Source organism: Manis pentadactyla, chromosome 5 (assembly GCF_030020395.1).
Source record: "Manis pentadactyla isolate mManPen7 chromosome 5, mManPen7.hap1, whole genome shotgun sequence".
Classification (NCBI taxonomy): domain Eukaryota; kingdom Metazoa; phylum Chordata; class Mammalia; order Pholidota; family Manidae; genus Manis; species Manis pentadactyla.
In genome coordinates this window covers 21344150-21363106 of record NC_080023.1, presented here as the reverse complement: position 1 = coordinate 21363106, position 18957 = coordinate 21344150, and the positions used below count along the sequence as shown (strand labels likewise).

Below are 18957 nucleotides of genomic sequence, written 5' to 3'. Positions count from 1 at the left end.
CACTTCTATTTTCTGAAAATGTCACTGGGTGGGGTTGGTAGCCTCTGGTCTTTTCAGCTTGCCTCACCCCAGGTGGAACCTCCATCCTATAAGCAAGCTGGGGTGAGAGCAACAGGGCCCCAGCGTTCTTAGTTTGTTGAGAGCAGGTAAAGCTCTTGGGGCAGGTGCCTGCCTTATGAGTGGAGGCTGGGTAGAAAAAGGAAGCGTCTAACTTCTTGGCAGCATTCTTCTAGGATTTAGCATCCTCAACACAGAGCTGAGGGGTATTAGAAATACTAGCCATATGCCCCCACCCTGTAGAAATATTGTAACCTTGACTAGAAGTTAGAGGGAAAGGAAACCCAACTTCTTGAGCACACTCGGCTGAACTGAAGAATCAATCCACCATGTAGATTTGGGTGGAGGGTAGGGTAGGGAGAGAGGGTGTCATGGTTTAAGTGATGGCAGATTGTTCTTACTGAGATTCAAGAAAAGACAGCAGCTTTTCTTGAATAAATGTTTTTATTCATTTGCTGACTTGATGTATGACCTTAGGCCAGATTCCTGATACTTTAAATATTTCTGTTTTTAAAATAATTTTTCATCAGTTATGGTTTTTCTGTGGGAGATGGTTCTCTGGAGCTCCTTATGCTGCCATTCCAAACGTGAAAATTTCCACTCACTATATAAATGAAGCATTAACTTCATCAGTATATTCAAACTTTTACTGAGTACTGAGAATTATGTACAAGGCTACATAAGTAAATCAGCTTTTAGATTTCTGTATTTTTTCACTTTTAATTAATCACTAACTTTACATTAAAGATTAGGATTTTAGATCTTCACTATTTTTTAAAATTAAAAAATTAATCACATTCCTTCAAAATTATTTCTATGGTTATTTCAAATTTTAATTTAACAAGTAAATTTTATAAAATCTTTGCACTTCAGTTTGTAGAATTAAATCTTCATGAGAAATTCTTACTTAGCTCTTTTTTCTTAAAGCTGATTGTGGATAAAATTGTAATATTTCCAGAATATCTTGCCTGGCTTTAGTTCATCTGCATATGAACAGGCGGTCCTCAGGGGTAGAGAGCAGTACACCATCTCCATATCAATGGGTAATTACCTGGGCAATCAAGGGCTTATCTGAACCTGAGAGGTTAGGGGGAGAGTTGCCAGAGCAGGAAAGAGAGATGGCCCCAGACTGCAGTTTGTAAGCAATAAAGGTATTTCTCCCTTTGACTGATTTCGGTTTTAGAGGTATTTTGTCCCGGATTTCCTTTCCAGGGAGTTACCCAATGCACACCACCACCACTGTTACCAAACAGAAACCTGCTGATGCAAACAGCTGGGATTGATTTATACTTAATCAAGCAGAAAATTGCTATGTGGAACTTACATCAATATTCACTCAAAATAAAATTATTATTATGTATGTGATGTATGTGTGATCTTTAAAAAAAAGATCATATAGGAAATTCTATATAAATTATATTTTTTTCTATATATGTGTTTTATTTAGTAGATATGAAAAAGATGTAGGTAAGGATCCAAAAATCCACAATAGCAGCACATGAAATGATCAAAGAGTAATCGTGTCACTTCAAACTAAAACATTTTATTATTTATTCAATACCTTTAATAGAAAAGTATCATGTAAAATGCTTTCTCTAAACATCTTTACATGGCTTAAACCTAAATTTGACATCCAATGTAATAATCTGTGTTTATACCTCTACTGGTTGTAGCAGATATGACCAAAAGGAACAGTCTAAAATACTTATTTGGGAACTCAGGTTCTCACAACTTAATCCCACTTAAGAATACAAGTTAACTTATTCCAAACTTGGAACATATGAAAAAAAAAATGGCTTGAATTTCAGGATTCAGTTAAAAACAGAGATATCTGCTAAGGTATCCTGAGTTACAGAACTTAAAACATTATTTTTTCAACTTACCTGATATAAATAATCTTCAAATACAAAATAATAATCATCATTGCTTGCTGTCAACTTCACATCCTAGAATTAAAAGTAGAAAGTACTGATAAGAGCCTAAACAAATATGTCCATAGCATTGAGACATAAATAAAGTATCTATCTAGAAACAAGACTGCAATGGATTTTGTTACTTGATGTATGATTATAAACTTCCCAGATTTTATCACTGTTATAAATTTACTTGAATAATATATGTGACACATTATTTTACCTTAAATTGCTCATACTTTTTAAGATTTCCTTAGTAATTCCTCATTATTTATTTTAATTTTACCTCCTTTTAATCTAATATTTAGGTGTCTTAGAGTTGGAAAAGCAAATGCAATCTTAACATTCAGAAGCAACTATAACAATCTGGCCCCAAATTACTGTTCCAATCTCATCCTGCACTGTTCAAGTCCACATTCTTGCCATTCCCTCCAAGTACCAACAATCTTCCATGCCTTTGTGATTTCATTTGCAGGTCATTGCTTATTACCCAACAAGCAAGACAGTGTTTTTCTTTAAGAAGTCTACAATCTCACCAGCAGGAAAACATAGATAGTAGAAATACGGGAATAATTGCCAAGAAATATTATAGAAATTCATGATAATATTGTTTATTCTACAAAACTCAACCAGGCTTTTGAGTAAGGCAGCAATCAGGGGAGGATGAAATGAGTCATGTATGACTCTGGAGGTAGTAAATGTGTACTAAATCTAGAAACACTTAAAGATACAAATTAACAGAAAAGAAAGGGGCAGTCTTCTAAGTCAGAAGACAATGTGAATAGAGGTAGAGATAATGCATTCTCAACAGGGATGATATTGTCTGTAAGGGGGTGAAAGCTGATTCTTAGGAGCCAAAAAATTTTACATATTTCAATCGTTTGTGAACCTCCAAAGCTTATCTTCTGCCCAAGAAAATAATATTCTTTAGTATTTAATTTTTTATTTTAGAGAAAAATTAATTAAATGTTCTTCTTAGGGGGGGTAATAATTAAGAAAATGTTGAGAAACATGGGTATCAACTGTTGGATCATACTAAGTGGTAAAAAAACTGTAGATGTGGATACAAGGCCAGTTTGTGGGAGAAAAATATACAGTCCAAAGAGAACCATTTAAAAATCTAGCTTAGAGAGGGTTTGATGATGTTCTGAGTTGAATTTGCCTTGCTCCATTCATTCGTTTAAATACTAAAATAATTCTACTTTATTTTCAGTTACAGTAAAAATGAGTCTTTGCCAAAAGGAGCTGTAATGAAACTTCAAATAATTTTTTTAAATGCTCATTCCCTCAAAGAATGACTTTAATAACATTTGGAATCACTCCAACAAGCTCAGTGGAACTCAACTAATCCAAGTGAGGAACACCCAGAGGCAGATATTTTCCTAAAAACACTCATGTTGTAGATAGTCCAGCTTGATTCTACCAAAACTCATATTCAGTTCTTCAGATGCAACCTGTTTCTCACAGCAGATTTTCTTTACTGATTTAAACTGAAATTCATGTTGGCAGTGAAGAGAACTCATGTTAGCGCTGTCTGATTTTCTGAATTTCTCTTCTGAGCCTTCTCTCATTTGAATAGAAAAGAGGTTGAAGGTCTTAAAGTCCAAAAGCTCTTTTACACTGTTGCTAACATAATCCCCTGAGCATAATTATTTGACCTCAAAAGTTCATAGTAGTACCTGAGACCCCAATCTGCTGTAAAACCTCTGTGAAAGTCAAGCCTTTTCATCAAAAGACTGTATCCTCTTAACTCTCCTCATCTTTGCTCCCTGTACAGTGGTTAAGAGTATGATTGTGAAGTCAGATTACCTATGTTCAAATCTTGATTTTCTTATTTAATAAGTGAATTTAAACAAATTTACTTAATCTCTACCTCAGTTCCCTCATCTGTAAAATGGTAAAAAAAATAGCACTTCCTGTTTTGTTATAGTAAAAGGGAATGATGTCAGTAAGGTAATGATGTCTGTATAACATGGTAATTGTGTATTCGTATGCAATTTTTCTTTAAAACAGGGGAGCCAGAACAACAGAAGCATAACCTTCAACGAGGAAGGGAAAAACCTTCAGCTCAGCTACTGCACAGGAATGAGCCCTTATAATTGTGTTTCAAGAAAATTAAACATGAATGACTATACTGGGCTCCCTCTCCAAAGAGGCCCATCCCCAGTCTTGCATGACTGTTAGTTGCTGCACTTCCTCTTTGTCCAACTTAACAGCAGCCCCAGTGGCCCAGCACATCACTTCCATCTAATTTATTTTAGCATTTCAACTTTGTTATTTTTGTACATTTTTAATGCTCCTCTGGGAGCAGCCTGCCTGAACTGTCCAATTCATCTCCCAAGCTACTGATTATTTTTTGTTAGTACTCTGGGAACAAAGTTGCAAAACCTATCCCTACCCTATTTTTCCTATAAGCTCTATTATTTTTAAGGCATGATTTTGTAGAATGCAGGTTTCTTTTCCAGGAAAAAAATGCATTTATCATTTAGTGTATGGAATCATTTACAACCTAAATGCTGGTATTTGCTACTCTTAAGGGAGCTGCCCAGATCAAATGACAATCTGTGTAATAAGCCTGGAACACTGTATGGCACATAGTAAGCAGTACTAAATGCTAGTAGTTGTTGCCATTATTAACCTTGGGCATGTTCTACCCACACAAATCTTCAGGTCCTCAATCTTCTCTCCCCTATTTCTGAGTCTTGGACTAATATGCCCTTCTCCTCTATTTTACAAGTTCTAAATTTAAAATCTAAGTTTTTTAAAGAGCTTACTTATTAATCCAGAATCAGTCACAGCCTATATATGCTTACATCTACATGTCAACTCTCAACTTGATCAAAAAAATGTACTTAACCATATGTCTAGAAACTACAAAATATTAAAAATAAAAATGACTTCAATATGAAAGAGTAAACAAGTAGGCCCTGAAGAATCATGAGACAAATAAGATGAAAGAATTATAGTCACGTTTTCCTTTCAGTTCCATAGTTTGTGTGGAAAACTTGAATTTGTAAGGACAAGAAATACTTGCCATTCTTTAAACAAAAAAAATGGAAGGCCCAGGAAAGGATCATGAGGACAGCTTCAAAGGGAAAGCAGATATTGAATGGAGACTGCAGATTTTGAAAATCAATCTTAACTTTGTAAGTATAATGATCACTTTAAATTATCTTTCAAGGTTGACATGTATCATCATACATAGCACAGGCCCTGTATGTTGAAGTCCCTTAATAATTTCTAATGGAAATGGAAAACTATGCACACTTTTACTTACTTTATAAATTAGACTGTCCACCAAAAGGTCATGTTGTATCACATTGGTCTTAAGCTGCTCATAATATAAGATATCCTAGATTTAAAAGTAAAACAAACAAAAAATTAAAGGCCAATCACATAATGTCAACTTAGTATAAATATAAATACAACATAAATATAAACTCAAACTTTAATAAATAATAGTCATTAATAGTTTTATAAACATGAAGAGGAATAGGGACTTTATTTTATTCCCCACTATATTCTCCATGCCAGGCCAATAATAGATGCTCAATAAATATACTTAATCCTGTCACTTAGGATAAGATTTGGCCCCTGGTGGGTAATTCAATTAATGTTTGCTAAACTGATTAACTGTCATTTAACTTTAATAGCAAATATAGTATTTATTAATTACTAAGTGCCAGGAGCTGTTTTACCCACTATACATGAATTAACTCATTTAATCCTATGCCAACATAATAAAATAGTTCAGTGATTATTATTCACATTTACATTTGAGAAACTGAGGCTCAGGGAAAAAAAACAACTTGTCCAAGGTGACAAAAGTAGTAAGATTTGATCACCTGGGCCTAGAACTGTATAAAAACCCAGAAGGACTACTCTATACTTACTTTCTAATATCTAAATAATTATAAAATAGAAAAGTTTAAGCATACTAAATCATCCCTGGTAGTAAAAGCAATCATACAGCATATGAAAAAAGTCAGTTCTTTCAAATGTTAGAATATAGTCCCATAATGCTATAAAATCTGATTAACTCCATACAGTGAAGAGATTAGGCCAATGTTTAACAGAGAATTAGAAACTGAAGGAACAGAGGGAAGATGGAAAGGATGGGAATGGAGAGGAAAGGAAAAAGAGGGAAGGAGGGAGGCAAGGAAAGAGGGAAGAGGAATCTGAGACTGTAATCCAGTTAAGCATCAGGTTAATGATCAGGACATTTATAATAAAGGTTAAAATAAAATGAAAGTAAGGATCAAGCGTGCAGTTAGTTGTGTTAGAGGTATGTATGCATCATCTCCTTGCTTTAACTGACCCCTATGTTCTTCCGAATCCCTCCATTCAACTCTCAGGCAATTTAGCCTTGGTTTCTGCCCATTTCCAAACACTGCTCGGCTCCATCAGTGCACACCAATATGTGTGATTCTTTCTGAAGACATTCCCTCAAACAAGGAAGAATTTTGCAGGAGGGTAGTCGGGGACAAAGAAGAGTAACTGCGGCATGTGGTTGCCTTGGCATGGCGGCATCCAACCCGATGTTTCCTGAAATATGATTTCTTAATCTTGAAATATGCTTCATACATGGTTCCCTGATTTCAGTTAAAGTGCTCCTTGACTAAAGATAATCTGGGCATTTTCTGGCTATTTTTAGTAATTTTAATCTTGAAATTTAAAAAGCCTTATTTTATTCCCATTCATGTTCTTATGATTTCTTAACTAAATCAAAATTATTTTACTATTTTATTTAACTTCTATTGTACCTATTGAACCCATCTCTCTGCTAGAATAAAACATTCTGTTTTTTTTTTAATTTTTTGATATCGTTAATGTACAATTACTTGAACATTATGGATACTAGACTCCCCCTATTATCAAGTTCCCCCAACATACCCCATTACATTACTGTCACTATCCATCAGTGTAGTAAGATGCTATAGAATCATTACTTGTCTTCTCTGTATATACTGCCTTTCCCATTAGGATAAAACATTCTTAATGGCAGAAACAGCACCTAATTCAAAAACAAACCCTTGATAATTGGCAATGGGCCTAGTATTGTATTCTAATGTTTTCTAGTGAAGGGAATTGAAAAGCTAAGAAGTTTAAAGTTATAGCTCTCTTTAAAAATAAAATTAGTTTAAAGTTACAAACTGATATATGACCATTATAATAAATGAAACATTAAAAGCTGGGTAAAAAAAAAGTTAATAATCTTTTCTTTTTCCATCCCACCCTCCTGAAGAAACTAATGTGATTTACATTATATTTGTGAATTTATTTATAATTTATCTTCTATACCTTTCTCCATGCTTATACAAATATAAAATAATATTTAGGGTCTTGGTTGTTGTTTTTAAACATAAAATGGAATCATACTATACTCATTATTCATTCTTTAACCTAGCAATTTATCGTGGTCATTGCTCTAATGTTAACAAGTATATACCTATCTCATTCTTTGTGATAGCTACATATACTTCAATATTTTTAAAGCTGTGCAATAGATGCATCACCGTTTATTTACTCATTCCCCTATTAGATGGACACTCAGGTTATTTCTAGCTGTTTGTACCTACAAGTAACACTGCAATCAATGTCCTTAAGCACATGTTTTTATGTTTATGGCATAAACTGGCAAAGATAGGATGGAAGGATGAAAGCTGTATGTATCTTTAGTTGGACTACAGATTGCCTGGATACTTTCCGAAAAAGTATCAATTCAAATTCCCACCAGCAACACATGAAAGCATAAGTTTACTTTCACCTCTTTTAACATACCCATGGAAAATGGTACCTTATTTTTGTGTTAATTTATACTTTTCCAAATAATAATAAAGTTCAACATACTTTCATTTGTTTACTGGCCATCTGAATTTCCACATCAATGATTTGCCTGTCATAACATTTACTTATTTTTCTATAAGAAAATTCAATTTATTTTATTAATTGGACAGATTATATTTATAATGAGGATTAACCCTTTGTCATTTGTGTTGCAAGTACTTTTTTCTCAAAACAACATGTGTGTGTGATTCTTGTTTGTGGTATCCATAGACAAATCTTTAAAAAGTTCTTTGTGGCTTTGGATTTTCTTGCTTGCCTAAAGCAAGGCTCTCCTACCACATATTTATACAAATAGTTTCCTATTTTTTCTGAAAATTGCTATTTTTTATTTAAATATTTATAATCTACCTGGAACTTATTGTTATATATGGAAAACAAGAGGGCTGACTGTTTTCTTTCAGGAAGATGGTTAATTATCAGCATCATTTATTTAATAAGTCATACATTTCCACTTGAAATGAAACTTCAATACTTATCTATCAGAAATGGACAGATTCAGCAGGCATAAAATCAGTAAGGACAAAGTTGGACTCAATACAGCCATCGACTATATATAATGGACATTACACAGTACTTCACCCAACAACAGCAGAATACACATGGTTCTCAAGCTCACATGGAACATTCAGCAAGTAGACCACATTCTGGGTCATAAAACATACAACCTTTACAAATTTAAAAGAACAAAAATCATACAGTGCCTGCACTTGGATCACAATGGAATTAAATTAAAAATCACTAACAGAAAGATAACTAGATAATCCCCTAAATACATGGAGATTAAACAACACGCTTCTAAATAATGCATGGATCAAAGAAGAAATCTCAACAGAAATTTTAGAATATTCTGAACTAAATGAAAATGGAAGTGTTACATTAAAATTTGTGGGATGCAGTAAAAGCAGTGTTTAAGAGGAATACTTACAGCATTGAATGCATACATTAGGAAACAAGAAAGATCTAAAATCAATCATCTAGATTTCCAGGAAGTTAGAAAAAGAACAAATTAAATCCAAAGGAGGCAGAAGAAAGGAAATGATATTAGAGCAGAAATAAATGAAACTGTAAACAGGAATCTAGAGAAAAATCACTGAAATCAAAACCTGGCTCTTTGAGAAGATCAGTAAAACTGATGAGCCTCTAGCCAGGCTAAGAAAAAATGAGAGAGGATGCAAATTACTAATATCAGAAATGAAAGAGGAGACATCACTACAGATCCTGTGGACATTAAGAGAATAATAAAGGAATACTATGTACAACTCTATGCCCACAAATCTGATAACCTAGATGAAATGGAACAATTACTTGGACATCAAAATTTGCCAAAATTCACATAAGAAGAAATAGAAATCTGAGTAGGTCTGTATTTACTAATAACCTTCTAGAACAGACAGGCCTAGAGGGGTTCACTTCTTAATTCTACCAAACATTTAAGGAAGAAATTCTACCAAATTTCTACAATCTCTTTCAGAGAACAGAAGCAGAGGGAATATTTTCTAACTTACTCTATAAGGCAAGCATTACCCTAATACTGAAAATAGACAAAGACATTACAAGAAAACTATAGACCAACATCTCTCATGAACAATGACACAAAATTCTTAACAAAATATTAGTAAAATTGAATCCAATAATGTATAAGAAGAATTATATACCATGACCAAATGAGATTTATCCCACATCTGCAGGGCTGGTTCAACATTTGAAAATCAATTACTGTAATCCATCACATTAGAAGGCTAAAAAAGAAAAAACACATGATCATATCAATAGATAAATAGAAATTCCAAGTAAACTAGGAATAGAAGGGAACTTCCTCAACTTGATAAGAAAAGCCTACAAAAGACTTGTAGCAAAGATCTACTTAATACCAAGAAACTCAAAGCTATCAAACTAAAATCAGGTACAAGGCAAGGATGTCCCCTATTAACATTCCTTTCAACATCATATTGGAATTTCTAGCTAATGAAATAAGACAAGAAAAGGAAATCAAAAGTATTCATATTGGGAATGAAGAAATAAATCTGTCTTTGTTCACTGATGACAGGATTGTCTGTGTAGAAAAAATAAAATAAAACAAACCAAAAAACTCCTAGAACTAATAAGCAATGATAGCAAGGTTGCAAGGCATAAGGTTAATATACTAAAGTCAAATTCTTTCTTACACATCAACAATGAACAAGTAGAATTTGAAGTTAAGAGCAGAGTATCATTTACATTAGCACCAGAAAAACAATGATTTCAACTTAGTATAAATCTAACAAAATTTGCACAAGATCTATATGAACAAAAGCACAAAACTCTGATGAATGAGTTCAAAACTAAATAAATGGAAAGATATTCCATGTTCATAGAGAGAAGACTCTCAATATTGTCAGGATGTGCATTCTTCCCAACTTGATCTATACATTCAATGCAATCTCAATCAAAATTCCAGCAAGGTATTTTGGGGATATCAATAAACTGGTTATAAAGTTTATATGGGCAGTCCAAAGACCCAGAATAGCTAACACAATATTGAATAAGAACAACAAAGTTGAAGGACAGACACTACTCAATTTCAAGACTTACCATAAAACTATAGTAATCAAGATGGTGTGGTATTGGCAAAACAATCAACAAATAAGTCAGTGGAAAATAATATAGATTCTAGAAAGAAACCCCCATAAATATAGTCAACTGATCTTTGACAGAGGAGCAAAGGCAATACAAGGGAGCAAAGAGTCTTTTCAACAAATGATGCTGGAACAACTAAATATCCATGTGCAAAACAAAATCTAGACACAGACGTTACACCCTTCACAATTAACTCAAAACAGATCACAGACCTAAATGTAAAATGCAAACTATAAAATTCCTAGAAGATGACATAGGAGAAAACCTAGATGATCTTAGGTATGATGATGCCTTTTTAGGTGTAACACCAAACACATGACCAGTGAAATAAATAATGAACAAGCTAGCTTCATTAAAATTAAAAACTTGTGCTTTGTGAAAGACAACATCTAGAGAATGAGAAGACAAGCCACAGAATGAGAGAAAATTTTGCAAAAGACATATCTGATAAAGGACTGTTATCCAAAATAAACAACTCTTAAAACTCAAAAAGAAGAAAACAAAAAACCTGATTAAGAAATGGGTGAAAGATCTTCACAGACACTTCACTAGTGAAGATACACAGATGGCAAATAAACATAAGAAAAGATGCTCTGCATCATATCGTCAGGGGAATACAAATTAAAGCAGCAATGAGATACTACTATGCAGCTATTAGAAAGGCTAAAATCTGGAACACTGACAACACCAAATGCTGATGAGGATGTGGAGCAACAGAAACTCTCAAACATTGCTGGTGGAAGTGCAAAGTGGTACAGCCATTTTGGAACACAATTTGATAGATTCTTTACAAAACTAAATATTCTTTACCATATGATCTACATTGTACTTGGTATTTACACAAAGGAGCTGAAAACTTATGTCACCATAAAAACCTTCACATGGATGTTTTCAGCAGCTTTATTCATAATTGCCACAACTTGAAAATGACCAAGATGCCCTTTAGTAGGTGAATGGATAAACTGTGATACATACACAGTGAAATAATATTCAGTGCTATAAAGAAATGAGTTATCAAGTTATGAAAAGACATAGAGGAATCTTAAATGCATATTACTAAGTGAAAGAAAAGGCTACAATATGAAAAGGCTACATACTAGATGATTCCAACTACACGACATTATGGGAAAAACAAAATTATGAGAAGAGTAAAAAGATTAGTCATTGCTGGGGTGGTGAGGGGGGATGGGGAGGGATGAATAGGTGGAACACAGAGTATTGTTAGGGCAGTGAAAATACTCCTTCTGATACCATAATGTCAGATAAATATAATTATACATTTGTCCAGACTCATAGACTATGCAACACCAAGATGAACCCTAAGGTGAACACTGAACTTTGAGTGATTATAATGTGTCAATGTAAGTTCATCAATTGTAACAAATGTACCACTCTGGTAGCAGATGTTGATAATTCCATGTGTGGAGGCATGGGACATCTGGAAGATCTCTGTAGCTTCCCCTCAATTCTTGTGAACCTAAAACTAATCTAAAAAATAGTCTTAATAAAACAATACTGCTTTAGAACAGTTTGAGTGATTTTAATTTATTTTGTTATTTAAATTTTTGGGAGTTTACATTTATATTAAAAAAGTGAAGCCAAACAATTAAATGAAATATTTCTTTAGGTAATATATACTGTAAACATGGATTCATACTTGCATTATTACCTACAATTTATAAATTCTCACAAGGAATGCCATTTTATTGCTATTTAAATTATAATTATTTGTAATGCTTTTGTTATAAGTTTGTAACAAACACCCTTCAAGACCAGTGCTAGAAAATTAATACATATTTTAATAGAAGGCATTACAATTCTAATTTTAGTGTAATATGCTTCCATTAAGAAGCATATCTTCAAAATGCTGTGAATAACTTAATGTCTATAACTTTAGACATGTAACAGTGCTACTGACAAAAATCTATTTTCAATTATAGAGAAAAAAGCAAAACATATCAGAGAATTTGAGACCTAGAAGGGACCTTAGAAATACCTAGTCAAATTTCCTTACCTGCACATGAAGAAAATGAGATCTGGCCAAATTAATTGCCTTAGCCAAAATTACAGAACTAGCTAGTGCCTGAACCAGTTCTCCTAATTCCCAGTCTAAGGTATTTGGTTTCAACAGTTCTTAGTATAATTTGTCCATAAAAAATGTAAGAAAAGCGTGGATAGGGGAGTCAAAATTACAACATGTACAGTGATAAGGGACAATTTTTATGTCAATTTTAATTGATAAAATTACATAAGCATTTATAAAATGCAGTGATTACCAATAACAATATTTTTAAAGAATATTTTGTATAAGTGCTGGTAATATAGATGTTTAAGACTAATGTATTATGGTTATCAAAGGCAATCTTTGAAAAAGAAAGTAGCCCAAATTTTTAGACTCAAAGAATACTTAAATTTTAGTATAAATGTATTTATTATTTTATGCAGATTTACACTCTCTTTAACTAAAGAATAAAGAAATTTACTCTGAGGAAATGAAAGAACTCACAGAACATTTCTGACATTTTATAGTTCACTAAACATTTAGATAAGCCTATCATTTCTAAACACTGTACAAGATACTGACATGACAGATGGTGAAGAAGAAAAAAACCTGTCCTCAGGTACGCAACCTAGAAAGGGAGGCAGCCAAATGGAGTAGGAAGTATGGTATATGTTTCTCTGTCTTTAGGACTTTGCTCCTGCCCAGGTTGTGACAGGAGGAAAAAAGAAGGAAGTATCTAACTATAGAAGTGATGGAGTTGGGAGAAGAGAAGGTAAAGGAGATGTTCAAGGGCTCCTCAGAAAAGGTAAGAATAATCTGTATCTGACAGAAGAGTATGAGTCTCTAAACAGACAAAATCTAAGGAGAGAACAGCGTGGTGCAAAGAGAGACAATACAGCATCTCTTGGAGGTCCACAAACACATTGGGGTAAAGATATTGCCTTTTCTTTTAGATATCATAAATCTGATACACTTTCAGAACACATACTGGATGGAGATCTATAGGCAACTGGAAATAAATGTTTTAGGTTTAAGAGAAAGTTTGGTTGAAAACAAGAGTTGAAGCCATTCGGGAATAGGTGACTTGTGGATGAGACAGTCCAGGAAAAATGTACAGAATGAAAAGAGGATCAAAATGGAATTCTGGGAAATACAAGCACTTAAGGTCCAGCAGAGAAACCCAAATAGAAACTTTAAAAAAGGAAAAAGGAGAGAAATAAAAACTAAGAAAACAGGGTAAACTAAAGACGAAGAATACTTCAAGGACAGAGTAGGCAATAGTGTACAATGCAGTAGATGTAAAGACTAAAATGGGCTCACTGCTCCTGGTGGCTTTAGGTAAGCAGTAGTAATTATGAAGTGGGGTGGATGCCAGACTAGAGCAGACTGAGTAATTAGTGAAATTAAGGAAGTAGGAGCATCCAGCACTGACTTTTCTTTCAGAAGGCTTATCTGTTAAAGTAGAGGAGACAAGAACAGGTGCTGATGCAATTAAGTTTACAGATTTGGTGGAAGGAATTTGAATTAAATTCTTATAATGGTTTCCATTTATTCTGAAGGAGAAGGTGAGGTCTTTTGCTAAGAGTCTGAAAAGAAGTGGTTGAGGAGAGTGAAGGCCAGAAACAGGCACTGTGAAGACAAGATCAGCTGTCCAGGAAAATCTAGGAGTGTTGGGTATTTTTGTGGACCCAGGTAAGGTTGTGAAGAACCTATTATGAAATCACTAAAGAAAACCTTAAATATTAATACTAGTCTTGGCTATTTTGTCAGTAGGCAAGTACCTAAAACAAAGCATAGGAAAATTTTCTGTCTTCCTCTCATTAGCAAACTGAAATTAAGCAAAGAGTTTAAAAATATGAATGTTTACTGAATATGGATATCTTGATACATACCTAGAATTGTAGAAATATACTAAAGCAATCATAACCTTATCACATTCTTTCTTAAAAAGAAAAAAATCAGTAATGTTCTAGTGAAAGTCATAAGTAAATTAACTACTAGGAACTTAAAGCATTATATCCGAAGTCTTTCTGTTGATGTAAGTTTTTTAAAAATAGCTTTATGGATGTGAAATGTGAAATATTCTGTTTATCTCCCTAACTCTTCAATTATGATGAATTTGTATGTATAACTTATTTTAAGTGATTGAAAAATAATTGAAGAAAAGTTCTGATAAAGTATTCTTGGTAGGAAGTAAGCATTCTCCTTTCCCCTTCCCCCTCAATGTACACCTGCCACAATTATTTTGGAACTGCTACAGTTTACTGAGTTTACACTTTTATAGCTAAAAATAAGTGTAACAGGCAGAAAATATATTATTCAATAAAATCAAATTGCTTTTTTGAAAATAGTAATTTCTACTTACAGACCTGTTATTTTGCATTTAGAAAATTAAGATGATTATTAGCTCCAAAATTCAAGAGTAAAAGCTGCCTTTGAACATTACTATAAATAATCATTATCTGGGATTACTACTTTTATTCTAGGATGATACTTCTGGAAAAATTCTAAACTTGAATTTGAAACAGCAGTGTTTAGTTCCTCTGCAGAGACAGGATTTGTTAATCTAGCTCCTGATCAGTGAATCAGGTAGGTCATCTACACAGACACATCAGGAAAAGTTATTACCTCTTCTACAAGAGTTGATTTCTACAAAAATGCCAAGCATTACACTCAAATCTATTTGCAAACTGTTACTTCTAAAGTGTTGCCACAAAAGATCAGCAACAATATCATTTGGGTTAAAACTGCTTTGAAATAAATCACAAGGTTATTCTTTCAAAAAGGAAGCAACTGATTTTTGACTGTGCTGTTTACAGAGGGAGATTTAAAACAAACACACACACACATACACACACACACACCATGCATGCATACATAACTTTCAGAAGTTACAAATGCAGTTTTTATAGCAAATACTAATAATGTTTGATTTTTCTTAAAAACTACATTATTATAAATTATAGTTAATTCATAAAAAAATTATATGTACTTATTATTATTGCGATTAATAGTGACCATTTATGTCAGCCACTGTGTTAAAAGACTCACATACATTATTTCATTTAATTCTCACAACCCCTCTGTGATATAATCATTACCTATATTTAAGTATGGGTAAATTGAGGTTTGAAGAAATTGAACTCACTCAATGACATATTTCAAATAAGGTAGGGGAGCTAGGAGTTGAAATCAGGTCGATATGATTACAAAACCCATGTTTTTAACCACTAGGCAAAGGAACTATTTATTTACTATATATTCCAATCCTTAAATGGATGATTTACACACACACAAAAAAAGGAAGAAAATCCCCACTAAGAATAGTTCAAAAGAATCAATGTCTTACATAATTTTTCTTTATTGATTTTATTATCTGTTGATTTCTCCTCATATTCATTATATCTCCTAAAATAAAATGTTCTTATACTTAGAAAAATAATATTCCCACATAACCTGTCAATTTTTAGAACAATAAAAATATTGCATATTTCAAAAGTAACTATAGAGAAAAAGTATTCATTTACATATATTGTGTTACCCATCCTTATTTGTCCCAGTTCTTCCACAAATCTTCACTGATCTAAATTGGTAGACTCCATTTCTTAAAATTTTACTTATTGTTCTCTTGTATGTCTGAATTTACACAATCCAACTAATTATTAATAACAAAAACTTCTATGTTAAGTCCACAGTGATTAAATTATGTTAAGGTTTCTTAGACCTCAAAACTACAGTGATTTGAAAATTTTTTAAAGAGTGTATATAAGACTAAGAAACAAGAGCATTTCTATTTTGAATAACTGGTCTTTGGAAAATGAATATCAATAGCTCAGATTTAGCCCATCCTTTCTTCTTACCTCAGGTTGACTGGAAATATTCAAAATGAGAGCCCATAATTCAGCTCTCAGTGCTGTGGGGCTTCCTTGTCTGACATACTGTTGAGCAGCAGCACTATCTTGTTCTGCTAGAACTGCCAAAAGTATATTAAAACCTCATTAGAAAATTCATATGTAAGAAATAACATTGCAATCTTTAATAACAAATTTTTGGGAAGCTAACATTTTATCCTTTTTCTAGTATCATGTTGACAACCTTCTTTTACTCTGAATTTTTATGTGGCCCTATTTACAGCCCTAAAAGTTTCAAGCCTTAAGCTCCTCTACCTCCTATCTCACATGGCAAAAATTTTAATGTAGGTAATCTGAGGTCACTTTGCTTTCACTATAGCTCCATGGAACTGAAATTAGTGGTTAGTACATAAAATAATTTTGGATTCTATGATCAAGTAAAGTCATATCTACAGAAACCCTAAATTTCCTCTGCATATTGTACTAAGTCATGAATGGTCTAGTATTTGGAAGTAGTATGGTATTGAAGTATTATGGCTAAGAATTACAAAGTACAAAGGATGTAAGATATCCATTCTACTCGATGACTTCTTAGCTATCTGTCAAAATCAACAGAAAAATGGATTTTTAAAAGGAGTAAAAGCAAAAAACATCTGATAACCTTTTAGGAAGGCCAAAAATTACTCATAAAGAGTCAAATTCACAAAATTAATATGTTATGCTTTCAGTTTTATTTTTATTTTTATTTTCTGTAGTGAAAATACCAGGTGGTAAGTCTGGAAATAAAAGTCCTCCCAAAACAAACAAAACCAAAAAAGCAAAAAAAGGCACACTAGACAACTGCTGATGTTTGTCTAACATACTGTTTTCTTACATTTCTTCTTCAAAGGGAAAAAAAATCTTATACTAAATGAAAATAGCAAGACCAAAAGAAACAAAGAGATCACGTGAAATAAAGAGACAAAACATATTCTTTAATTTGTGTTTAATGAAAATGCCAAATCATACAAATGAAGTCTTTTAAATAGGTATGACTTTGAAAAATTGAACTAGGGAGTTTAGAATATGACAATATAATTTCCATAGAAGGTTCATTTTGTCACAAACTTATCCACATTTCATATTTCAAAGATAAAACAGGATTTATAAAAACAAGGAAAAGAATCTTCAAAAGATGGGGGGAAATTATTCCCAGAACCCTAAGAGCCACTTCAATTATTAAGTCTTACCATTGTGAACTGACAGTTACATTCTTTCTTGATGCAGGAACATACTCTTGTTAACACTAATGAGAAGTATGTGGGCACATCAAAGAGAGAATCTGCCTCTTTGATTTTAAAATGAAATTCTGCTGAATGGACTAAGCGAACATCCTTGAAGAATGTGTGTCTGCATTTATTATTTCCTTTTTAGTGAACCACCCATGTACTTCTTTATCTGACATTAACAAACCCAAAATGATGTATCTCTCCTCTTTATAAAGATTCTCATTATATTTTCTAAGTAGCTGAATATTACCGCTTTTTAGGTTTTCAGCTTTTCAGAGATTAAATTTCAGTTGTGGGTATAAAATATAGACATCTACTTAAGACTGCTTAATTTTCAGAAATTGGCATAAGAATAATCAAAATGAGCTTACCTTTTTGCCCAATACGTACATGCTCATTTTCAAAAAGTTCTAAAAATGATCAAATCAAATAAAATTATCAGATACAAATATGATCCACTACAATTAAAACAATATTAGGTATATTTTTTCTGGTATTGACACTTTAAATTATTTTTAAGGCTGAGTGGCTCTAGAATAGAAAACTTTAAGAATATTTATCTTTATATGTAGAAAAATTTATTTTTCTAAGTTGTTTAAAGTTTATAGAATTAAAAGGGAGTTATGTACATTTAATTAGAGGAAAAATTGATAAACCAATTTTCCTTTGTTAAAATAAGAGTATCTTCTCATAAGGCAAAAACATTTTGTGCTTTATCTTTGATATTTTTCCTAAACAAAACAAAACATTTGACAGCTTCATTTGTAAAGCTCTACCTCTACTCTAATTTACCATAAAAGCATGTTTAATATAAGTCTTAATACTATTATAGGTAAAATCTTACCATTAAAAATGCCATTTAAAAAAGAATATATGGGAGATGCAATGATTTGACTTAAAGTACCATTCATACTGGGAAATCTCATAAACTAGACCATATTAAAATTTTTTAAAAACTTCTATTCATTGAAAGACAGCATTGAAAGTGAAAAGGTAAGTCACAGAGTAGGAGAATATATTTGCAATACATATGTCTGAGAAAGGACTTGTAACCAGAACATAAAAAGAACTCCTGGTTAAGTCAATGAGATAAAGACAGGCAACTACCTGACACAAATAGGCAAAAGACTTGAACAGGTTCTTTACAAAAGTGGAGATCCAAAGGACTAATAAAGTCATGAAAAGATGCTCAACCACATCAGTCATCAGAGAAATGCAATTAAAACCATTATGAAATACATGGCTGCAATGGCTAAAATGAAAAAGATTGACAATTCTAGATGCAAAGGAAATGAAGCAAAATGAACTTTTCATACAAAGGTGGTAAGAGTTTAAATTATGTACAACCACCTTGGAAAACTGTTTGGCAACATCTATGAACACTGAATATATGCACATCCTAT

General features: G+C 32.6%; 1 protein-coding gene across 6 annotated transcripts in view; it reads right to left on the bottom strand.

The window, feature by feature from the left end:
- Nucleotides 1–18957, bottom strand: part of TBC1D19 (TBC1 domain family member 19) — a 147442-nt gene that overhangs the window by 57131 nt on the left and 71354 nt on the right. For all 6 annotated transcript variants that reach the window (XM_057502139.1, XM_057502138.1, XM_057502140.1 and 3 more), the window contains 4 exons: nt 17926–17964; nt 16296–16408; nt 5248–5322; nt 1941–2003 (listed from right to left, as the gene is read on the bottom strand). In XM_057502139.1, the coding sequence (XP_057358122.1) occupies nt 1941–2003; nt 5248–5322; nt 16296–16408; nt 17926–17964 (290 nt within the window). The remainder of the gene's footprint in view (nt 1–1940; nt 2004–5247; nt 5323–16295; nt 16409–17925; nt 17965–18957) is intronic.